The sequence below is a fragment of the Ambystoma mexicanum genome, chromosome 3q (genome assembly GCF_040938575.1).
Source record: "Ambystoma mexicanum isolate Mex_15411 chromosome 3q, UKY_AmexF1_1, whole genome shotgun sequence".
NCBI classification, from domain to species: domain Eukaryota; kingdom Metazoa; phylum Chordata; class Amphibia; order Caudata; family Ambystomatidae; genus Ambystoma; species Ambystoma mexicanum.
Genome location: NC_090926.1, coordinates 287,509,851 through 287,535,424, shown reverse-complemented (window position 1 = coordinate 287,535,424; position 25,574 = coordinate 287,509,851). Strand labels below are relative to the sequence as shown.

At 45.7% G+C, this 25,574-nt stretch overlaps 1 protein-coding gene across 7 annotated transcripts in view; it reads right to left on the bottom strand.

The window, feature by feature from the left end:
- The window catches only part of PAN2 (poly(A) specific ribonuclease subunit PAN2), a 1,309,324-nt gene that overhangs the window by 80,402 nt on the left and 1,203,348 nt on the right, over positions 1-25,574 (bottom strand). For all 7 annotated transcript variants that reach the window (XM_069653787.1, XM_069653789.1, XM_069653788.1 and 4 more), the window contains one exon: positions 14,442-14,573. In XM_069653787.1, the coding sequence (XP_069509888.1) occupies positions 14,442-14,573 (132 nt within the window). The remainder of the gene's footprint in view (positions 1-14,441; positions 14,574-25,574) is intronic.

Sequence of the window (25,574 nt, the reverse complement as noted above, 5' to 3'; positions counted from 1 at the left end):
AGCTTGGACCCGAGGAATAGAGCGTCTTGCAATGGAATCGAGCAGGACTTGGGATAGTTTATGGAGAACACCAGACGGTCCCCTCTGTGTGATAGACGGCGATCTCCCTGGACTTGGAACGGATTGCAGTCAAGGTATGGATACACGTGTATCCCTTGTAGGCGCAGATGGGCCGCCACTGGTGCCAGGCACTTCATAAAGACTCTGGGCACCGACTTCAGTCCGAAGGGAAGGGCCTTGAACTGGTAGTGCTTTCCCAGTACGACGAAGCGCAGGAAATTGGATGTTGCTCGTGAATGGGGGTGTGGAAGTATGCGTCCTCCAGATCCAGCGACGACAGGAAGTCTCCCTCTTCCAGTTGGCAGAGCATGTGTTGCAACGTGACCATCCTAAATGTTTGGGACTTTATGTACTTATTGAGTCGTTGTAGATTGAGAATGGGCCTCCAAGCCCCCAGTCTTTTTTACTAAAGTATCTGGAGTAAACTCCGGAGCCCCGGACTCGCTTTGGGACCAGCTCTATCGCCCTCTTTTTTTAACATGGTCCAAACCTCTAGCCGCAGCTGAGGGATGTGTTGTTCCTGCCGAGCCACCGGTGGTATTTGCTGACACTTTGCTGAAATTCCAAAGTGTGTCCGTTGGCGAGAGCATCCGGCACCTACAGATCGGTGGAGATCTTTTCTCACACGCTTACGAAGCTTGCCAGCCGGCCTCCCACTGGGGTGCATGAGTGGGGGCCGACTTCCTGGCAGTTTCAATCCTGCTTAGGGGCTTGTGTGCCGTCTTGGGAGTGATGACAACAGCGGCCACCTCCTGGGTTGGTGGTACGAAGAGGATCCTCCGGCGAAACTCTTCGATGACCTGCCTGACTTCCCTCATGAGGCACGAAAGTACGGACGGTGCTGTTGCAGCATGCCCAGGGGACAGGTCGTCTCCGTTTCAGTCTTGATGGCCTGCCGCGATTCATTGACAGAGTTTCCAAAGAGATTGTCCCTGTCTAACAGCATGCCCAGGACCTTCGTCTGAACTTCCTGCCTAAAGTTAGTGACCTTCAACCAACTATGACGGAGTCAGACCCTGTTCCCCATTTGACGGAACCCTGTGTCCGCAATAACATGGGCCACGGTGATGGCGTGGTCCAACGCCACCTCGCCCTCCTGCAGGATCTCCAGTGCCTCGACTAGTTTGTCCTCGGCAAGGAATTCCAATAGTGAGCCATCTTGTAACATAAGTCCCGGCCATATATGGCTAGGATCGCTAAAGCATTCGCCGCCGTGACCGTTGTAGCCACTGAGTAGATGACCTTCCTACCCATGGCGTCCAACTTCTTCCGCACTGCTGCCGAGACTACTGACTCTGGTGAAGGCTGTGGCCGCAGACACATGGGTGCAGACTCCGGCACCCAGTATTTCTTCTCCAGCCGGTCTCTTTTCGCTGGGGCTGAGGCAGGGTTTTTCAGTAGCTCCAGAGGCCCTCATCCCAAACATCGTCCAGGACAGGCACCGCCAGAATGGTTTTCCTTTTCGCCTCCCGGCGTTGATAAAGGAAGCCCTCCTTCGTCTCCTCCGGTTTTAGCTGGAAGAGTTCTGATACACGGGCGACCATGGCGTGGAACAAACCCACTTCATCCGGGGGAGAAGCCCTCAGCTGAGGGGTGGTGTAGCTGTCCTTGTCTTTATCTGTCGTCCCTGTGTCCGTCCCCGTATCCCTATTGGGGGGGCAGGAACATGGGGTAGCTGGTGAGGTGGCATAGGGTGCTGCTTCCTTTTCTTTGGCGGTGGCCCGTGGTGTCATCGGCATCCTGCTCTTTATCTCTGACAAAAATGTGTGGAGAGTCGAAAGCATGTCGGTGACAAATCTCTGGGAGGTGTCGTGAGAGCAGGCTTGCTGGGCCCAGCTCATGCATCCCCGTTCACACCGTCGTCGCCGCTCACTCGGGAACCTCCTTGACGTTTCCGTCATCATCCCCAATGTCCTCCGGGATCATGTGGATGGAAACCATGTCCTCTTCGTCGGAAGAAATATCCGTGCCCTGGAGCACACCGTTTGTGTCCTGAGGGGTCGGTCTCGAGCTTAAAGACGGCATTCTCTTTGGAGGCTTTTCCACCGATTTGGCCAAAGCCTCCCGTCTGGGAGGAAGAGCCACTCTGGCTGCCTTCAGGGCACCCGGGACTGGGTCAGCCCCTTTTGCCTTTGAAAGGGCGGCCGCCACCAACTCGATAGTCGAAGACGATTAGCCTGGATCACCTAGGCCTTCACGGGCAGGTCAGACACCTTACCCTGTGACTTGGTCTTCTCCGGTTTCTCTCGCAGCTTCCCAGGGGTAGACGAAGAACAGGAATGATGGCTGGTGATGGAAGCTGATGGAGAAGATGATCGCACCCTGTTCATCATGGGACCCGCTTGCGCGGCGACCCTGACTGAAGCAGACTCGCAGTGCTTGCCCTTGTCTTGGGCCCCTACAGATGGAGCGCCCTCAAAGGACTTAGAAGCCCACTTTGACTGGCCGGATCTGGGCGAAGCATTCCCCTGTGAACCACACAAGGTAGAGGCCTTGGCGTTGAGCCACACCGCCAATCTGCTGTGCTGATCCTTGATGGGGCGCTTGCTAAAGCCATGAAAGATCTCGCAATCCTACTCCTCGAGTGCTGGGTGGATACAACAAAGGCACTGGGAATGCTTGTCCTCCACGAATACATTCCTCAAACCGCAGCTGGTGCAGAGCTTGAAGAAGGAACCCCTGTTCTTCTCCGACATGGTCCGGTGTGCGGACTAGGACTGATGGCCTTCTGGAATCTTCGAAGAAGAAACGCCAGATGATTCTGCCGTTGAGGGGCGTCGAAAGATGTCGACAAACTGATCCTCATTTGACGGATGAAGAGACGAAAGAGCACACAGGAAACATCAAACAAAAATAGGAATTTCCTAGCACAAAGTACAAAAACGCCAAAAGAGCTCTAAGAGCGACACACGAGGACTTCAAACACTTGGGTGTTCAGTAAAAATCTGAGGATGGCTGCCAGAGGAGGGGCTTAGGGAGAGAGCAGTCATTGGGTGGGGGCAGTATGACCAAGAGCTCAGTGATTGGTTTAGAGGAGAAAGAAAGTTTAAAGGTGAAAGTGAACATTTTTTATTTTACTGAGGATTCCCGGACTGACGGGGAATATTCATGAGCATGTGAATCCATGCCAGACCCCATATGCTGGTGAATGCACCTTTCATGTCCAATGTTGCCAGGTAGAGTCCCCCCCAGTTTAAGGAGTGGAATTTTCTGCTTTCTCCTGTTTGCAAACCTGCATGAAGAGGACCGGTCCACCTTGTGATCCAGCACACAGTTAAAATCCCATCCTAAAATAACGTATTCCCCGCACATGTCCCGTAGCAATGAGCTCAGGCTTGTGAAAAAAGATCCCCCTGCAGTTTAATGTCCATAGATGGATCCCAGGGTTGTGTCCCCTCACATCGCAAATCCACCAAAATTATACGGCCGTAGTCATCCATTGTGAACTTTTCCACTGATATTTCAACCCTTTTCCAAATAACATGCCTACTCCTCTTGAGTTTGACGAAGGACAGTTCTAGAGCACCTTGCTATACCTTTGATTTTTCAAGAGCCCCTCAGAGTTATCTTGTAGGTGCGTCTCTTGTCAAAACACCACATCCACCCTTTCTCTCCAAACTCTCGACAATACCTCCCTCCTCTTTCGCAAACAATTCAACCCTTTAACATTCCATGTAGCTAATTTCAATGAACTCGGAGTAATCCCCTATTAAAATATTTTCTTCCGAAAACCTTGTCACATTCATATATCTATGCAGAATAGATGACATAATAACAATAACATTTAAAGATTACATCATGTACAAGAGGGTCCAATCAGCTCACGAGACTGGATCCCTCCTTTACAGGGTGTGGTTTTCCTGTGGTAATTTTCAGTGAATATTCCAGCACCGGTTTAAAACATAGCATAAAGCAGTCATTGGCTAGATATGAAGCAGAATTGGAGCACGTTCTATTACTCCACAACGAAGACAGACTCACAACACATACACAAACACACATGAATTTAGAACAAATCCAATCCATAACTCAATGAACTGATTATCAGTACAAATATGTACACTGGATTTGTTCATCTGAACTATCCCTCCAGAACTCCATGCCCTGTACATTCAGTAATGTCCCTCCTATTTATCTTCCTCTTGTCCGACTGCTAGTAAATATGAAAAGTACACATAATGCATGCATCTACGTTAAGTCAGTCTAATAAATTCACTTGACAATTCTTCTATTACCATAGGCCATTTCACCTCCCAGTATCCCAATGTAAAGTCATTTGCACCTCTATAGACACAATCCCCCAACCATTGACATCATGTACACTGCACGCCTCTGAGTATTACAATAAAAGTGTAAGGTATGGGATCCCAGTCCACCTGGTGAAAGGCGGCAATTCCGTAGACATAAGCAACCCCACACAAAGATTGAGTTTTGTCCATTGTTCGGGAGAATTCTCAGAAATGTGCTAATTCCCTTCTACCTTAGTGAGCCCCACCTCATTTTGCTGGACTTTAGGACTTTTAATTTCTAACCTGGAGAGAGTGAGACCTTTTTCCACACACATGTATTTTTCTGTGATTTGGCCTCTGTTTCTTTTGACTTTGGAGTCTGACAAACTCCATGGGCATAATCTTTACATTGTGGCACTTCAGTGCAGTGGCACAGGGAAGTCTCTTAGATTTTCCAAGCGTTTAAATACCTTCTCTTGGTGAAACTACTGTTTCCAAGAGCAGTGACGTGAAATTGACTTTACTTACATTTTGTAACTTTCTAGACCCAGAACACACTATTTTACAACAGGGTGCTGGAGGGGTTACTTATTATCCGCTTTGTCTAGTTTCTCATGTAACATTTTAATGTTATCCTTTCTACAATGAATGGCTGGTGGCAGTGGTTTACTTTTTCCTACCACTGTGTGTTTCTACCACGGGTTGTAGCTGCAGTAAAGCACCCATGGGTGCCCATTTTGTCAAAATGGCCCCAGTCTTTTTTCGCCATTCCTTGTTGGAAAGGTTCATCTTCAGATTTACTCTGCGCGCCAAACCAGGTTTGGTCCCTTTATTCATTTTTTTCTTTGGTGGGATTCACTGGTGAAGCCCGCCTCTGGCTCAAGTGTGTCTGGCAGGGCAGGAAGCAAGGGATGTGCCTGAACCTCCCTGTGCTTAGTCACCTTGGTTACAGGAATGCACCCAAGTGTGATTGACTGGAGGGCTGCCCTCGCAGGACAGCCACCCTGCTGTGTGATTGACAGCTAGGCTGTGTATAAATGGGAGAAACCTGCATACAAGGCAAGGCTTTTTGCTTGGAAGGCAGAACGACCACTGGACGAAGGAATCCAAAGAAGAACTTGGAAGAGATGCCTGCTGCAACTCCAGACCGTTGGTTTGCTCGGTGAAGCCCTGCTGTAGTGCTGAAGCTCCGAATTCGCCTCGACTAGAGAAGACCTGCAAAGGACAACTTCTCCCCTTGGGTTGGTGGGATCAATCGACCCCAAGACGAGCACACCTGGAAATCCCCTCAGAGTTGGCTGTACTTCCACTGCTGCTGCAGGAACCAATTGCCAGGGAGTGGAACACCAGAATCGAGTGAGTGTCTAAGTCAGACCCGAGCGCCAGGAAGATCCTCTGGAATCCCATGAAGCAGGACTGGCCAAGCCTGAGCCACCTCAACAGAGTGCTGGACCCCAGATGTGAGGAAAGTCCATTAAGGTACCCGAGAACTCGAGGGTCGCGAGAAGCTGAAACCGCAAGGTGCTGCTGATCTGAAGTTTGCCCATTGCTGCTGCAGACCTTCAATTCATAGTGCAGGAGTCCCAAGACTTCCTCCCTCTTGTCCCCACGACAGAGGCCCAGGAACAACAGGATATGCAGACCTACACAGGAACAGAAGCCAGCTCGAACCAATTTCTTCCAACCAAAGAGACTGTAAAACTAAGGGGACTTACCTCTTGTTGTGTAGCCTTGTTAGTTCTCAGTTGAGACTTGCCTTGGTTGCTTTTGCAGAGTTGCTTGCAGCTTTGCCCCTCACAGGCCTCCCAGCTTGTAGACCTACAGTGATTTAATTTTTATACAGAACCTTCTAAAACATTGTGTAAGTCATTTAACCTACTTGCAAGAAGTGCTTCAGCTCACCTATACTTTTGCAACTAACATTGACTGTCCTGGCTCCTAGAAAGACTCTTACCTCTGACTTTATGCGTTGCCTTTTCCCCAGGAAAGAGTTAATTTACTTTGCATAGGAGGGTTCAAAAAGTACTTACCTGCTTAAGAATATTTGTTAACCATTGTTTTATTCCTTCGTCTTTTTTTGCCACTTACCTTAGTATTGCTCTAAATGTACCAGTAATATATTAATGTCCCCACTGTCCTAGTTATTTAAGTCACCTCAGGGTGTAGGAAGCATCTTTGTGCCATCCCAAATGGGTATTTACTGATTTACAGAAACAGAGTGTGTATTTTGAAGTATGTTTTTGTTTTACATATATATTGCTCCCTTCTAAAAGATGGCTTATTGAACTGGCTGTTAAATTATTAATTGTTTAATCAAGAAACCTTGAGTGTAAGTGTTTATTTGGATACTTGTCACTGTGAATCTGTGTGATAACCCTACAGCTCACATTGACCGTTTGAGATAAACCTGGCTGCTCAGTCACTCTACCAACTTGTGTAGGACATGCTTATACCAAAGGTTGGGTTAACTATTACCAAGAGGTCAAGGCGGGTGCAGTCTCCCACAGGGTGCTACATACAAACTGAAACCAACAAAAAAGTGGTGGGAACAACCAACAACTGGCACCTGGAGGTAAAGCAATACATATGAAACAGGTAATGGTGCCAGAATCAAGAGAGCAACTGAAGGACAAGGCAAGAGGTATCACATTAAATCATCAATTTCTTTTTATTATAAATTGAAGTAAAAAAGTAATTTTACACATCTTTAATTAATTCATTTTTATAAAAAAAACATCCTAAATCACAGGCATTCATACATTCATTCAACTAATGCAACTCTAAAAATAATGCATTTAGATTTTCTTATGGAAATGTGAGAATACAACCACAATTCCATTATTGAAACAAAAAATTATTTTGTTCATTCAGAAAGACAATTATTATTATCTAAAGCATTCGATTTGTATTTTTACAAATACAATTCCCATGTAAAAGAGAATATGAATATATTTCCCGTATTAAATGGTTCACTCCAGACAGAAAATATCTAGATATAATATCAATAATGGAATTGTTGTTGCATTGTCTCACATTTCCATAAGAGAATCTAAATGCATTATTTTTAGAGTTGCATTAGTTGAATGAATGTATGAATGCCTGTGATTTAGGATGATTTTTATAGAAATGAATTAAAGATGTGTAAAATGACGTTTTTACTTCAATTTATAATAAAAAGAAATTGATGATTTAATGTGATACCTCTTGCCTTGTCCTTCAGTTGCTCTCTTGATTCTGGCACAATTACCTGCTAAATACAATCTTGCCTATCAACCACTGTGATGCTAAAGAAATATTCTAAAACTCTTGTTAACCTACATACATATATATATATATTCATTTCCAAAACCCTGTTCATAGTCTCACTTCGTGTGGCTATCCGGACTATTGCAATCCCATGTGTTATGACTACTCCTACTATACAAGATTATTCATTTCATTTTGATTCTGGCTTACATTGCAGTGTACATATTGCATTGGACAAATCAAAACTCGCGACCAAGCTTACACAGCAGTAGTCTTGTTAGGTTATCCCTCATTGTGCAGCCTGTTCATCCCCCACCTCCCTTACCTCCCACACCAATGCTGCGTTCTCTCAGTCTGATCCCAGAATTCTTCATACCGTAGTGTTATCTACATCTGTAGCCCTCGCATACTCTGTTGCTGCACCAGAGTGAAGTTCACCCTGCATGGTTTCCTTCCTCCGACTCATTCGCATATTGGTTCGTAACAGCAGTAACACGACTAGATCCATGGCGAACATAGTGATTAAGTTACTAACTGTTTATATTGGGTGGTACCATTCCGACCTACCCTATTTGCAGTCTCAATTACAATGTGTGGATTATTTGCAGAGAGGAGAGTGCCTGTCTGTCCTCTTCTGTCAGATCGCAAGATACAAATTGGATTTAAGGGCTTTAGGGATTTCTCTCGGGATCGTGTTGAAAAGGCATCCGATCCAGAAGCAGTAGTCGTGGCGTGCCGTTCCGAGAGCGCAAGTTCCCCGAAGTAACCTGAAACTGAGTTAATGCTGTGCATCATGCACAATGGGTCCTTTCCTTGAATGCACGCAGCATTCACACTCCGATCAAATTTATAAAAACAAACATGACAACCGCTAACGGTCACCTAAGTAAGCCATATTAACTAACTAAAAACATCAAATGAAGCATTAATATTAAAAGGAGGCTTGAGCGCTTCCTATATGAAACACAGCAAGTCTTACAATACTCCAAACTCCATGTAGCATAAACACACTCTTCTTTTTGTTGTGGGAGATCCTCTGTACATCTGAAGTTGCCTCCATAGGTTCAGTTACAAGGTCTGAAAGAATTTTTATAATCCGTGAAAGAGTGCACTTGGCCATCCAAAATAGCACATAATATTGCAGAAGAAACCATGTAGTACTTTAACTTCTTGTTTCTTGCCTTTTCCTTTGCCACATCAAATGTTCTTTTTTGCAGTACATCTCCGCTTAGAACTCCAAATATTATTTTGTGAACCCCTAAGAGAGACCAGCAATTTCACAAGTCTTCCGTAAAATCATCTCTTTAATGGGAAATTTTAGGAACTTCCCAATGAAGTGCCTTGGTCTCTTGCCCAATGCAGGTTTTTGACCCAGTGATCTGTGGACCCTTTCCATTTCTAGGAATGTTTTAGGATCCAGATTGCGTAGTTATTAATGTGTTCTCCAGGAATATCATGGGATTGCCCCGCTCCACATTCTCTGGAAATCCCCTAATGTTATTTCTTCTGGATAATATCTCCTGCTCAGACCACTTGAGACAGTTTCTAATTTTGGAGCTGCAAAACTCTTATCTTGTCTGCCAATTTTAAGGTTGTCATCCACCAGAGTAACGTGTTCCTCCATTGAGTCCACCTAAGTGTTGAGCTCCAGGTATCTTTCTTCAGCATTGACGAGCTTAGCCTTAATCTCAGCAGTGTCTACTGTCACTTTGGACAAAAGGCCCAGCATTGTGGCAGAGGAGGTTCAATATCTCAGGAGCACAGCCTTCAAGCTGCCATTCCTTGCGCGTTGAATGTAACAGTGAACATGTGAACACACAAATATGGTAAAATATCGCAGCTGCCACTAGCTTGTCTTAGGAAAATTGGAAAAGTAACCAAAAAGCCATTATATAAAAAGATGCATGCTATACTAACTGCACTTCACTGTAAGGTGATGTGTGCATTTGTAACAATACAAGAATTCATAGACAGTCACTCAGTACTGACAGGTTTAGGGGCCAGTCAGTTTTCCCATAAGAATGAGCAAAACAAAGCTTTACTTACCTCCAAAAATTCATGACAGGGTTCGAAACAAACAAAAAGAAAAGGTGTCCCATAGTCCATGTCTATGGAGGGAAAGGTGCAAAGAGAGAATATTTGCTAAAATACCCTTTGATCCTGAACATGTAATGATTGTTATTATTATCGTTAAGATGGATTTATAAAAACTATCTGTAGGGAGAGGGGGGAGCCTTGTGGTATGGTTTTTGGCCACTCTAGCATTGCTGTCTGACCCAACCTGCTCCTCCACCTAACCAACAACCCAGTTTCTCTTGCTGACATTCATCTAAAGTCAATGGCCTTGGCGGCGGACACAGGTACCCCACTAACACTGCGCAAGGCCAAAGCGCTGATCCGTGCCAACTCCTGGTTCACAAGGGACCTACTAAGAATTAAGGGCAAAGAAATGCCAGGCAGAAGCATCCTGGATAAAATCTCAATCGGATGCCTCCAAGGCACTGTTCACGTCCACGGCTAAGATTTACAAACAAGCCATCACACAGGCCAAAGCCTCACCCTACAACAGAATTGCCAATGCCAATTCTAACACTAAAGAGCTGTTACCATCCTGTGGGAACTGGAAACCCCAGCCACACCGACCCTAGGCATCATCAAAAATGAAACCTGGTGTTTGAGCATTCAAAAGGCCCAACTCGATAAAGTAGCCACCTTACAGGAGAAAATCCTCACCAAGCAATTCCTCATTAACCCTTCCAACCTCAATCCACCCCAGTTTACCGCCAACCCCACCACCCTGTCTCAGAAACGGAAGTAATCATCATACTCCAAAGTAAGTCTAAAGTCATCCAGGTGTAAAGGTGACTTGTCTACCCCCATCATAAAGGACTGCGCTGAAGCCCTCATCCCCATTCATCACCTGCATTATCAATGCCTCCTTCTCCTCGAGTACTGCTCCGGCTTCCCTGAAGGAAGCTTGGGCTCTCCCATTGATAAAGAAACCCACACTAGATCCGGCTATCCCTAGCAACTACCGCCCCATCACAACGGTCCCTTTCCTGCTAAAAATACTAGATGGTCTGCTTGCATCCACATCCAGCAAGATCTTGAAAACTATCAGATCCTAGGACTGTGCCAATCAGGCTTCCTACCAAGTCTTGGAAACAAATCTGCCCTGTTGGACCACAAAAACCAACTTTATGTACTCAGACGAAGGCAACCCGGCTCTCTTTCTCTTATTAGACCTCTCCGCCATCTTCGGCTTGGTTGACCACAATGTTTTTTGTCACCACCTCACCTGAAAACTTCTCACATGATGCCACATCATGGGTAGAATCCTTCCTGGTGGGCAGTCTCTTCTATGAAGTTGCCTGTGCCCCTCCCTCCTCCATCTCTTGTGGAGTGCCCCAAGGCTCCTACGTTTCCCCCACCCTATACAACATATTCACCAAACCCCTTTTTGATCTCCTGGACTCCATCGGCATTTCATACACCAACTATGCAGATGATACTCAAATTCTACTTTCTCTCACCGTCAACTACCCTGAAGACATTCACGTACTAAACAGTATCTACCCGTCTATCCAAGCATGGATGGCTGCACTCTGTATAAATGACAGAAAAGACAGATCTTGATGGTCAGGCCTCCCTCTGTAATTAAAACCCTCAGACCTCAATATTCCAACTTCAGTATTGACGGTCAACAGATCCCGGTCTCTGCCTCAGTGAAGACCTTGGGAGTTTACCTCAACTCCACCCCCTCTATGACATGACAGGTCATACGCCATTGCAATCTCAGTGGGCTACTACACTAAGTTAATTAATGCCACCATACCATTCCTAGCCCCAAACAACTGTCTCACCATTGCAAGAGCCATTGTAGGAGGCAGGCTCGATTACTGCAATGCTCTCTTCACTAGCACTTCAGCACACAACATCAAGAAGCTCCAAGTGATCCAGAAAATTGCCATCTGAGCGACACTCAACATTTCTAAAAGAGAGGACATCACAGAGGCACGAAGAAACGGCCGCTGGCAGCTGATCAAGGAAAGGATCATATTCAAGATTATCCATCACACACAGGCGCCTGTCCAATTCCACCCCACAATACCCATCTCAAAGATTCTCAAAAGGCCACTCGAATCAGACCTGTTAGACTGGCTTACACCCACAGACGTGTCCAAACCAAATCCTAACGGGCAAAAAGTGGAGGTGCAAGTTTCCCCTTCATTGCAGCTCACCAATGGAATGCTCTCCCGCTACAAATAAGACCGGAACAATCTTACTGGACATTCAGAAAGGCGCTAAAAACCTGGATGTTCACCTAAGCCACCTAATTGTGTTCTCTGTAAACTGTCTCTTTCCTTATTTTGGTATAACGGGCTTTAACAGTTCTTTTCTTTAATTGAGTCTAACTGGTTATAACAGCGTCCTGCTGCCTAAGGGTTTGGTGCGCTTAAGAAATTTCAACATTTAAATAAATAAATATGGCATGTTTCTAACCAGGTCAGTTTCATTTCCTCGTTTGCACATTGCTTGTGCATTTTTCCCTGGGTTCATTGTCGTTTTTTAAAAATATATGTGTGTCTTTGGAGGCAGGGGGTTGGGGGCGCTGGGTAACAGGGTGAGTTGAAGGAAGGTAGATTAGATGGGGTTTGGAGGGGAAATCCCTCTCCCCCTTTTAGAAAGAAGTTGGAAATAAACGACAGCGGGGAATATTAGTAATGTGTAAATGAGGAAAGTGACCTTGTTAAAAACATGTACCACCCACCCTAGTTCTGGTGAAGAGGGATTCTCAGAATTTAGCCAAAACCCAATCAAGTTATTAAAATGGATTTCTAGAATCTGGCCTAGAGGACACAATTTTAGGAGGCCACCCTACTTATGATGCTTAGGGAGCTCTGAGCGGGCCGAGTTATGATGCTCAGGGAGCTCCGAGAGGTCTCAGTGACCCCACACACACACACACACTACACAGACTAAGCCTTGACTGCTCATCTTTGTATCTTGATTAGGTTTTGGCAACCAATCAAAGATCACTGTTCATCATAAATAGATTGGTCTCCTAAAATGATGTGTCCACTAGTCCAGATTCTAGAAATCCACATTAAACATCCACTGCACCACCCCATACTGAACATATTGTAAATGTAACCAAAAAGACACAAAAGAAAGTTATTAAGGATACAAAGTATCCTAACAGCATTTTTAGGGTGATGCATGCAGTTGTAAAAATACAAGAAATCAAAGAAGTACTGATAGTCTTGTCTATCTATCGGAAAATCAGTTAGTTTGTTCCTTATACAATTCCACACTGTTACACCAATCTGCACCGCATTTTGCATAGTTACCTGTGAGGACCCTCCGGACGTCACTGGCTCCATTACCCACCCTGTTCCCCGGATTTCAGCCCGTGCACACATGAGACTTGTCTGGAAGCAGCAAAACATCAAGGTGGGCAATATTATAAGTGTCTCGACGCGAGGAACAAAACTCAAAAGGTCCAAAACCCACTTTTTAAGCCATAGGAAGCACTGTTTGAGATATTTACACCGCAACACACTGCGCCACACCAAGGTGAAGCGACAGGTGGGGACAGCTCACAGAAGGTCCCAGTATGCTGCAGCAAGCCAACTCGCGCCTTCCCTCCACGTCTGCTCCGGAGTATGTCAGCCAGCCATACGCGCCCATTCTCAGCGCAATTCAATTCATAATTCAAAGCACATCAAAAGATCAGCGACTCAGAACAGCGACCTACAGGATCAATGATTTTCCAAATTTTATGAGTGCGTTATCAGGTCTGTCTACAGCACTGGTTTGGAGTACTGGTACTTTTTGCTAGTGGACAATAAAATATAAAAATTAAGTGAACTTTTTGCCTATACAAATGAGCAAAAAGAAAAGTGAAAGTAAAGTAAAGCAGAAGGCTTTAACTGCCCCTGAAAAGTCAGACGAGAAGTTAAAGCAAAAAAAAAGGGCACCCCAGGAAAGCAGCAAATAGAAAATCTTTCGTCACAGACCTAGTGTTTGGAAAATACAAATACACACCTAATTATAGAGCCTACAGGGCAGGTATACAGCGCCTCGTCATGCAACATCATCTCAACGGCAAAGCAACGAGCAGTTTTAAAAAATAAAAAAACAAGGAGCAAAGAAAGGTGGTAGGTGTACCATCAGGGAAAAAGCAAAAACGACAGGGTATTTACTCAGTGTGTGCCAAGGATTAGGGGATTCAACCCAACAGAGGAGACTTTGGTATGGTTAACACATTTCATGTTCATAACTGTCAAAAATGCTATTTTGAGAAACTGAAAATCCAACTTAAATGAAAGATCATGTTTCTTTTGGGTAGTTAGTTCCTCAGCACCATAAAATGAAACATCTTTAAACCTAGAATACATTTAGTTTTAAGCCACGTGCACCCTTCATTTGCTCTGCAACTGCCCCATACAGCACAAAACCATTTAAAATCCATTACATTTCATTGTAGGAGATGCCTCAGCCTGAGGAAAGCATTGCATTTATTTCTGGAACTTTGCCCCAGTTAGCAAAAACATTGCCCCAGTCCACAATAATCATTCAATGATGCGCAGAGAGCACATATACAGAGCTATTTGCCAAAGGGATAACACACTGGGGGCGGCTGCATTGCGACAAACTACACAAACAGGGCTTCCCACATAAAACTAGTTCAGGTGCTGCCTTTTTGTGCTGTTCCAACAAATAATCAGGTTTGTTGTGGGCAAGTTCCAGCTTTTCCAAATAATAATTGTCAAGGTATTTAATTTCTTTTATTCAAGGTTTTGGGATAACTAATTCATAGTTGCAGTGTGCTTCTGAATAGAAAAACCCTTAAAGGGCCTTTTTCAAAAGCTGGAGAGGTACCCCTTTCCGACAAAGTCTCACCTCTTTCCTTTGGTGGTATGTCTCCCCTACTTTAATATGTGCCACCAAGCTGCCGCCAGTTCGGGAATCCAGAATATGGACCACCGTTGCCATCAGATCGTAGATGTAGGTGCCCTCCTCTTCTGGTTCAGACTACAAAGGAACACAAATCATCAGAAGAAATTGGAGTCAAACAGGGCATCTTAGGGGACAAGGGTGGACAAAAGCATTATGTGGCATTACTATACGGGCCGGATGGATCAACAGTTAACATTTATTACTTACACATTACAATATAATGGAAGAAGCTCCTGAATTAAAGGTTGAACAATGGGTTAAAGTGCGCTCCTCCCATTCATTTAACCTTCCATCACAAATGACACCACAACAGAAGGCTCTGTACTCATAATGGCACCTCCACCCAAAGACTATTTTTTACTATTGAGCAGGCCCATTTTTGATTCCCAAACGTATGCTTTTTTGTCTCTCCCTTTTGGCTCTGTAAGGTTCAGATACTACTGGTAGTATAGGATAGGCTTTAACAAAGCCAGTCTTTTCAAAGCTATCAGCACGTTTATTGTTGATTTACACCCTTTGATCAGCACAATCAAGGGAAAAGATGAGTATTTTTTAGATCAGTTAAAGTCTCATTTGATGTTTGTGCAGAATTTGTGATTTGAAGCCAGTAGATTGGCGTCAGGGCTTGTATGTAGGTTTGGACCTGTTTTTTTTAAGCACTGCATGACTGCACAAGATCTTCACCAAATTCTGCGCATTTAAGTTTTCTGAAACAGCATTCCACCATACCGACAGTGTTCCTCATGCACTGGTAGAGTGTATCTAAGTGCGCACCAGAAATGCATGATGGATATTTTTCTTGGCACGATTCTCCGCTCTAGACACTTACGTTTCTCCATGGTGATGGGGAACCAGGGGGCAAATTGGAGGCTGACTGCCACATGAACATTATTGTGGACAACGTCCACTCTGCACTTCCTTATGGTGCATTGAGTGTCCACTTCCAAAACTGCAATTTTCTGTTTTGCCCTGGTGAAGGCTGGGCTGCTGTTTACGTAATATGGCTGCATTAACAGCAGAAACTAGAGTTGACATTTGCTGAAGATCTTTTGTAGTCATGAAGTTCTTGGCAATGTTGTTCCTTACAATACTTCTAACCAATTAAGCATTTATTGCTTAGATACTTTTGTGAATGCATTGAATTGTTCTGCATACCTAGCTGTTAGGGAGATGTATCATGTTTATGCATCATCCCCTCTCCTAGTGAGATTCCCAGCACTTTTTGCTGGACTTCTGGACCCTTTTCTTTCCACCGTGAATGGGTGGAGCCTTTTCCCACTCATTCATTCTTGTGGGCTCTGTCTTTTGGAACTCTATTCTTTGTATCAGACCTGTACTATGGAGTCTGTCTACTCCATAGCTCTTAAAGGCATCTGTTTTTTTTACTACTGCAGCACAGCTACTTATGGACAGTGTTGCTGGAGACCCTGAGGGTGCTCCTTTAAGATTATTTTTCTGTATCCTTAATTAACTACAGTTCTTAGTATCTCTCCAAAAACACTATAGTTTGAGAGACTGGCACACACCACCTTCAGTGGGTGCCAAAGGGATACCTAGAATCCCCTTTCGCTCTACTTCTGTGACTTTTTAGTCCCATAGACAATCTCCTAGTTATCGCTGGTGGCTGTGGACTTGTTCTACCAACTATTGTGTCATTTTATTACCGCAGGCTATATCCATAGCCTCGGTAGTGCACAATAAGGGCACCCAAGTACCAACTTGGGGCCCCTCTTCTTTTTTTTGCCATTACTAGCGTGGCTCTTCTTGGTTAGCTCTTCTTCTACCATTCTTAGAGGGAGTGCTCAGTATGTGTATTTTGCCTTTGGGGGGACCCCATGGCTATCCCCGCCTAGGCTCCAGAGTGTCTGGGCAGCAGGAAGTGGGGGAGGAGTCTTCCACCCCCATGTCCTTTGGCTGCCAGAGTGCCTGAATAGAACCAGCTCCCACATGGGGTCTGTATCGTCTGACTGGACAGCCAAGCACCCCTTTCTGTAAAATGCTGAGAGAGATTGCCGAGGAGTGTGTGCTGGAACTGTATAAAAGGTGAGGCTTTTGGAGCGAAAAGCAAGTCGACCACTGGAAACTGAAGTAACCGAAGACGACGACCGGAGACACTTTCAGACGCTTTGCAACACTGTGAATCGACCACTGCTGTCCTGACCCTGTTTTCTGTGCGAGAGAGGAGCTCCAAAGAGGACGACTCCTTCCCTTTGGATAGTGGGAACAACCAGCCCCAAGACAAACTTTAAAACAAGCCATCTCCCGAAGTCCTAGGAGCTTCCAGAGCTGCAGAACCCCAATACCAGAAGACCTGCTGCCCATGACGAGTGCATCGTTGTGGAAAGGCCAAATCCGTCCAAATCATTGCTGAACTCGTAAGGGACCTGCCGAGATTCGATCCAACTCGCCCAGACCCCCCCTCACCAGAGTGCGGGACTGCAGGAAGCGAAGAAGATTGACCGGACGATCCCGGTCCTTTGTTGGTGTTGCAGAAAAGGTGCCAAAACAGCAGAGCAAACCAAGAAGTTGCTGAAAGTCGTGCCACAGGTCCTCCCTCGAGACTGCTGCGGAGTGATCCGATCCACTGTCCTGCCTTCAGTTATCAGACCAAGGAATCCGCAGGTCGGGTCCAGAGCAGCAACACCGCGGAGCATCCAGCACAAGCATTTTCTTCAAACCTAAGGTACTGTGGGGAGAAAGGTATTGCTTACCAGATTCCAAGAAGTAGCTCCAAAGCGTTGGGAGTGCACCCAGAGTTATCCAGGGTCACTCCCTCTTACCTCCGACTTGGGCTGCTGCTTGTGTCTGTTAGCTAAGAATTAGTGCAGTCCAACTAGTGTGGGACTACACAAGACTTATCTCTTGTTAATAGGTAACTCACCTTTTAATGTATGCCTGTACTGGACTATAATACACAAGTTGGTAGTGTGACCCAGCAGCCATACTTATTTTAAGAGGGGTAATGTGAGCTGTAGAGCTGTGCAATGAAACCAGTAAATACAAGTATCCAATTAAACACTTACAAAGTTATATAATAAATATGTATTTATTTATACACAAACACATTTAAAGCATTCTTTAAAATGCAGTAATTTGCTGTAACATTAATCCCAAGTTAGGATTCAATTAAAAAAGTGAATAAAGCAGGTGAGTAAGTCATACGATACACATGTTCCAGCACCTGGAGGAGATGTCATTTGAAGTCAGTACAAAATGAATATATTATCAACCTTTGCAATATTTAGTTTTTCAAGGAAGGGAAGGTTAGGGTTAGATCAGAACAGACTGATAGGTTATACGAACAGTTAGATTCCCCCAAAGGGATGCAGGCAGTCAATTACCCCAGCATTAAAGTGTTCAACATTTAAAACCTGTAAGGAAACAAGTACTGCCAAAGCCAGTAGATTCAGAAGGAGGCCTTTAGGGAGCCAGGACAGCCAAAGTCAATGGACAAAGTCGAAGTTCTGATGCTCTTCTTTGAAATAGGTTCTTAAATAGTCAGTATTCAAAAGAGGAGTCACCTTAAGGAAGCACAAGCTGTAAGGTCAATGAAGGTAAGTTGAGGTCAGCTTAGTGTAGGGTTAAATCGCATCCCCAAAGATAGGAAGCACTACAAAACGTTAAAGGATAAAATACCCCAACCCCCACAGTACCCTGAAAATGATGAGTGTTCCAGTTGGTGGCCTTCACTATGCAATGCAGTAGACCCTTGTTCCTGGTCCTTGGTCGTGGTGACGAAAGGGAGGATGTCTGGTAGGCTCCTGCAGCATCACCCGAGAGAGGGACTCGGCATCAATGGATTTCCGTCGATTCAGCGGCTCTTTGTGGTTTTGGCATCTTTTTTCAATGAAGAACAAAAAGCTCGGGTTAGGATTTCCTTGATCCCTCGGTCCTGGACACAGGTGAGGGGACTCTAAACCCGGATGTCTTGCTTCTGTAGGGTCCTCTGGATGCCCACGAAGATCTGGCTGGATTCGGACTTCAGAAGACAATGCACTCACAAGTGGCCGAGGTACCCCGGTTATTGGGCTTCTGCAGCCTTGGAAAGCCGCAGCAAGTCAGGGGTTGCCAAAATAGAGTTTGTCTCAAGGCTAGTTGGTCCCACCAGCCTAAGGGGAGTAAGTTGTCCTTTACGGGTCTTCCCTGTTGATTCAAAAACCGGGTTAGCACAGCTGCAGGGTTTCACCGGTCCAGGAGGGTGCTGCTGGCGTCTTCTCTCGTCTTCTGCTTGGGATTCTGTCCTCCAGTGGTCAGCTCTTCCCAAAATCTTTGCTTTTTATGCAAGTTCCCATTCATTCCCAGCCTTAGGCTGTCAATCACACAGCAGGGTGGCTGTCCTACAGGACAGCCAGCTGGCCAATTGCAACTGGTTTCACTCAGGCACACCTAGAGATAAAGGACAGGGACGTTTCAGGACCCTCCCTCACTTCCTGCCTTTCCAGACACACTGGAGCCTAGGCAGGCTTCAGGGCGGAAGTCCACAGAAGGCAAACTACACAAATGACTCAAACCTGATGCAAACAGAGTAAATGCCTAGAAGAAACTAACAAGAAATGGCGACAAATGAAAGTTTGGGCCACTTTGGGACCATGGTCTCCCTTGTGTGCAGCTTTGCAGCCGAGGTATCAGCCTGCAGATACATGTCACTAGTTGTAAAAATGAAACCGCTGCCACCAGCCATTCAAGCGAGTTAGTGTAACCAAATGTTACATGAGGAATGGGTTAAAGGAATTACTATGTAATCCCCCAGCACTCCACATAGGGTGGTGTGCGCTGGACCCATAAAGTAAAGGTAAGACAGGGGTCATCTTACTATTCTTGGGAACAGTGGTTCACCCAAGAAAATGTAGTTAAGCATTAAGAGAAGTTCAAGTGACTCCTCAGTGGCACTGCACAAAAGGTGCTGTGTGTCACAATGCAAAAGCAGATGGCTGTGGAGTTTACCAGACTCCATAAAACAGTAAGGAACATAGATAATCATAGTAAGAAGAACACATGAGCGAGTGAGAAAAAGGTCCCACTCGCTCAGGAGTAAAAATTAAAAATGCCGGAGTGCAGCAAAAGAGCTGGGATCACTAAGGATAAAGGGAATTGCCACAGAATGAAAATTCTCCCTAACACTCGTCCTCCCCAGACTAAGGGTCCATCCAGATTTAATACAATCCTAGATGAATCTCTTGTTCTAATCACTCATACTTTCTTGAGAGACCATCAGCATTTTGGCGATTGCATCTTGACCTATGCTCAATGGTAAAATCAAACCCTTGGAGGATGATAGACCATCTAAGTAATTTAGGATTCCCCCCCCCCCTTCATTTGCATTGACCATCTCAAGGGTTGGTGGTCTGTACAAGTATGGCCTAAATTTCTTCGAAGACCACACAATGGCAAAACACTCACGCTCTATAGTTGCCCATCTTCTTTCATGGTCCTTCAGTTTCCTACTGATGAAGCAAATAGGGTGTTCTCTGCCTTGCTCATGCAGTTGACTTAAGACTGCATATATCCCTGTGTTAGAAGCTCCTTGAAACACTTATGTATAGGCACATTACAAATGAACAATAAATAAAATAAATAAATCTGTTGGTAATATAAAGGATTGGTTGTAATCAGGAGCTCTTAAGACTGGAGCTTTACAGAGGGCTGGTTTCAGCCCTGTGAATGCCTTGGCACACTCCTCATTCCATCTGACCTTGATATGATATATTTTATTTATATCGAGCTTGTAAGTGTTTCAGAACGTGACAAGGAAAGGGAGGGGAACATGGGAGAACAAAACAGCAATCTTACTAGGCCCAGTGACATTGAGAATGCGCTAGTGCATGAGTAGGGGTGTTAGGGAGAATTCTCAGACATGTGCTAATTTCCCTTCACCTTAGAGACCCCCAGCAACTTTGCTGGTTTTTCCCGACCGCGACTACCGGTAGCTAAAAATCGTGGCCGCCATGTTTTTCAATATGGCGCCCAAGACCCCTCTGTAAAAACAGACTCTGGTCATCTTTTTTCGCCGTTTCTCTGTGAAAAAGTCCTTCTGGTGTTTAACTCTACGTGCCAAACTAAGTTTGGTCCCTTTGTTTGTGAACCTTTGGCGGGCTTCAGGACTGACGTTTGCCTCTGGCGTCTGAGCGTCTGTGGTGGACAGGAAGTGAGAGAGGTGCCAGAAACTCCCTGTGCTTGGTCTCCTAGGAGACCCTAATGCACTCTGGCGTGATTGGCTGGCTGACTGTCCGGCAAGGACAGCCATCCTGCTGGGTGAGTGACAGCTAGGCTGGAATGAATGGGAGAAACCTGCATAAAAGGAAAGGCTTTTTGGCTTGGAAGGCAGAGTCGACCACTGGACGAAGGAATTCTAAGAAGAACTTGGAAGAGACGTCTACTGCAACTGCTGGACCGTTGGTTTGCCCGGTAAAGCCCTGCTGCTGTGCTGAAGCTCCGAATTCGCCTCAACTAGAGAAGCCCTGCAAGGACGATTTCTCCCCTTGAGTTGGTGGTACCAATCAACTTTAAAGTGAACTTGTTTGGACATCCTCTCGGAGCTGGCTGCACTTCCACTGCTGCTGCTGGAACTAGTGCCAAGGAGAGGAACACCAAACAGAGTGCATCACTTTTAAGACTGACCCGAGCTGCTGGAAGATCCCCTGGACTCCCAGTCAGCAGGTGTTATGCTCACCTTGTCTCTGCAGGGGTGTCTGGAGCCTCGATACAGGGTGCTTGGATGTGTGCTTGTCCTGTCCTCACTCCTCCCCCACTTGCTTTCGTGGCATGAACCCTACAGCAAGGGAATAGGAATTAGAGCGTAGCGGAACCCCTCTAAGCCTCTTCTCCCGGTAACTTCCACCCTCCTTCTCCTCCCCGTTAACTGCTGCACACCTGATAGTATTAGTAGGTGGGCTGTCCGTCCTGCTCTTCGGCAGGGGCGCAATGTCCGTGCTTGTCCGTTGTCCAAGTCCAGTTACTTCACTGACTCGGAAATGAGAGCCAGATCCAGTCCAGCTGCGGTGCTGGCATGTTGAATGTTGCAGTTCTAGTCGTGCTTGTGTCACAACCTTTGTACCGCCTTAGTGCGGAGCGTTTTTCTTATTTCACTCTCTGTTTTCTTGTCTTTTCGCAGGTTCGGCCTTGTTGGTGATGGGATGCCGTGGATTGCACTGTGCGGCGATGCAGATATAAGTATTTCCCTTATGCTGCGAATAAAGCTGTGAGCATATGGAATTGCACTGTTTAATAACTGTCTCTACCTTTACTTCTGCAGGTTTGCGTTCGCATGGATGGATATTTAAACAGCTGAGGTACGTATGCTGGCGCTGCTTTCTCTGCAGCGTATGCTTACTTCAATGTTTAATATCTCTTTCTCTTCTTCCTTCTGCAGGTTTTTGTTTGCGCTAATGCGGTGCTGCAAGATTCCAGGTTTGTATGTTCGCGCTGCTCTTGATGCACGATACAGCCCTCGATTCCTTACTCACCATGATTCGTCACCGGATGTGTGTTCAGGATGCTGTGGACTAGGTAACAGATCGCTGATGCTGAATGCTTGATGATTGTTCGAGGATGCTGAAGACTTGATGCAGATAAGCCATGTGCTCTTGATGTCTGGTCTAAAGATGTTTCTTCCCACAGGTCACGAACATCATGCTGCTGCTGCAGAAGGACGCGAAGCAAGGCTCCAGATGCAGGGTGTGGCTTTTATAGGCAACCACACCCAAACACCTCTAAACACTGGAGCGCGTGGATGGAAACCTAGGAACTAGTGAGTCAGCCATGTTAGGAGAACAGGAAGTAGCTCATTTATCAGTCCAACCTTGAGCTTGGTGCTAAAGGCGCCAAGACAGTGTCCATACTCCCTTCCTTTGCTTCTTGCTGATCTCTCTTGGCCCGACACTACTCATGGCCTTCCTATGCGATTGCTCCATAGTAGAAGAATGGGAGAAGCATGCCAATGAATGTTACGGTTGTGGCGGGGTTGCCCTAGTGGTCGTGACAGCAGGACTGAACAAGCCTGAGCCACCTCAGAGTGCTGGACCGCAGATACAAGGAAAGTCCAGAGTGGTGTCCGTGAGACCGTTGTGGTGCCATTTGCAGAGACGCGAGGAGCTGAAACCGCGAAGTGCCACTGAATAGAAGTTTGTCCTTTTCTGTCGCCGACCGACCCGTTGTGTTGCAGGAGTCCCCATAAGTCCTCCCTCTTGTCCCCAGGACTCGGGCACAGAGACAAAAGCATCTGCAGAGCCACACAGGAACATAAGCCGGCTGGAACCATTTCTTCTAACCAAAGGTACTGTACAGTATAAGAACTTACCTCTTGTTGTTGCAGCCTTACTTGATCTCAGTTGAGACTTGTCTTGGTTGCTTCTGTAGAGTTGCTTGCATCTTCTACTTCTCACAAGCCTCCCAGCTTGTGGCCCTACATTGATTCTACTTTTTCTACATAGACTTATAAAACGTTGTTCAAGGCTTTTACTTTCCTGCAAGAAATGCTTCAGCTCATCTAGACTTTTGCCCCATCCACATTGGCTGGTCTGGCTCCCTGAATGACTCTTCTCTCCTCCGATTGCGTGTTGGTACCTTCCTTCCAGGAAAGGGTCAACTTACTTTGCATTGGGGGGTTCAAAAGTACTTACCTGCTTCAGAATATTTGTGTGATCTCGTCTTATTCTGAAATCGCTTGACTTTAACACTCATCTCAGTATTGCTCTAAATGTACCAGTGATACATTAATGTGCACAGTGTCCTAGCTATTTAAGTCACCTGAGGGTGTAGAAAGTGTCTGTGTGCCATCCCAAATGGGCATTTGCTGATTTAGAGAAACTAAGAGTGTGTATTTTGAAGTGTATGTGTGTGTTACTATTATATTGCCCCTTCTGAAGAAGGCTTATTCAAACTGACAAATTAATAATTGTTTAACCAAGAAACCTCGAGTGTCAGCGTTTATTTGGATACTTGTCACTGTGAATCTCTGTGTAACTCCTCTACTGCTCACATTGACCCCTCTTGAGAAAAGCCTGGCTGCTCAGCCACACTACCAACCTGTGTACTACAGACGTATAGCAATGGTTGGGTTCCTATTGCCCGGTGGACAAGGTTGTTGTAGTGCACCCAAATGGTACTGCTCCAAATCTTGCCTAACAGGCATAGAAAGGCTCTCACTTGAGTTTGTGTATGGAGGGGGAGGGAGGTGGCGGGGGTTGCCCAGTCCTATACAGCATGTACTTTGCTAGGCAAGGGCCTAATCACACCACCTCCTACTTCACGTTCAAGGAAGTCCACTTTGCTCAGGCCAATTTGACATTTACTTGCCTTTAAGTTCATATGGGCCTGTTGAAAAGCCTGCACTACATCTCCAAGATGATGAACATGGTCTTCCCAAGTGGGGATGAACACTGCTGTGTCATCCAGGTATGCCATGTAAAAGTCCTCTAACCCATTCAGAACCTGGTTCACCATCCTTTGGAATGTAGCAGGTGTATTCTTTAGTCCAAAAGGCATAACCCTAAACTGGTGTAAGCCTCCCGGGGTGGAAAATGCAGTTTTCTCCTTGGCATGGTCTGTCAGTGCTATTTGCCAATAGCCTGAGGTCAAGTCAGATGTGCTGAGGAACACGGCAGATTCACGTTTGTCCACCAGCTCATCTGTTTTTGCTAAAGGATGGGTATCAATCTTTGTAACTGCATTTAGAGCTCTATAATCCACACAGAATCTGAATTCTTTGGTTCCTGCTTTTGGCACTAGTAGAACTGGACTAGTCCATGGACTTGTAGATGACTCTATAAACCCTAAGGTCAAGCATCTTTTAACCTCCTCCTTTATATGAGTTCTGACATGATCAGACATTCTGTAGCCCTTGGTTTTTATAGGGAGTGTCACCAGTGAGGATATCATGCTGTCCCAAGGGGTCAAGCCTGGTGTAAGAAAAAACAGGGAGGCAAACTGACTTAACAGCTTTGCGCCACTCCTGTTGTTGCAGAGTCAGATCTGAAGATAGTTTGATGCCTTCAATTGTCTCATCTGAAGGGTGTCCCCTGAGGAGATCAGGGAGAGGCTCACTCTCCTCCTCCTCTTGATCAAAGGCTAGAAGCAAAGCTCCCAGTTCAGGTCTAGAGACCCAGGCCTCCTTGGGGTTGCCCAAGTACACTAAATAATTCACCTCTTCAAGTTTGCCTACAACCTTGAAGAGTCCTATCCATTTGTCCTGTAAGGCAATCTGCCTTGTAGGAACCATTACCAATACTAACCAGTCTGGAGTCAACTCCACCATGTTGGCCTTCTGGTCATGCCAATGTTTGACCAGAGCCTGACCAGCTTTCAGGTTTTCTGTTGCTTCTGTCATCAAAAGGTACCATCCTCCTCCTGAGACCTAGCACATAGTCAGTGACACGGACTGGCTTCAAGGATGGAGGGCTCTCCAAACCCTCTTTAATCAGGGCCAACGGGCCTCTGACTGGATGACCATAGAGAAGCTCAAATGGGCTGAAACCCACTCCAGCTTGAGGCACATCTCTGTAAGCAAATAAAAAGGCATGGCAGTACAAGGTACCACTTTCTTCTCATGGGTTCTTCTAAGGGACCTATCAAGCTCTTAATTGTTCTATTAAACCTCTCTACCAACCCATTTGTTTGAGTGTGATAGGCAGTTGAGAACGTGTAAATTAATCCACAGTTCTTCCACATGGTCTGCATGTAGAGGGACATAAAATTAGATCCCCTGTCGGAGAACTTCCTTAGTAAAAATACCAAGGAGGAGAGCCTAAGCCAACGCTTGGGCATTAACAGTCCTCATTGGTATAGCCTCAGGGTACCCGGTAGCATTGTCTACCACAACCAATATAAATCGATTGGCTGAGGAAGTGGGAGGGTCTAGGGGACCAACAATGTCAATCCCCACCCTCTCTAAAGGAACTCCCACCACTGGGAGGTGCACTAAAGGTGCTACATTCTTGGATTCACTTTTGCCAGAGGTGTGGCATAAGTGGTAGCTCCTACAATGTTTGTAAATATCTGCACCCATCTTGGGGCAGTAAAAGTACAGAGGAAGCCTCTCTTTGGTATGATATGATAGGTTATTTAAAACACCCTTAATAC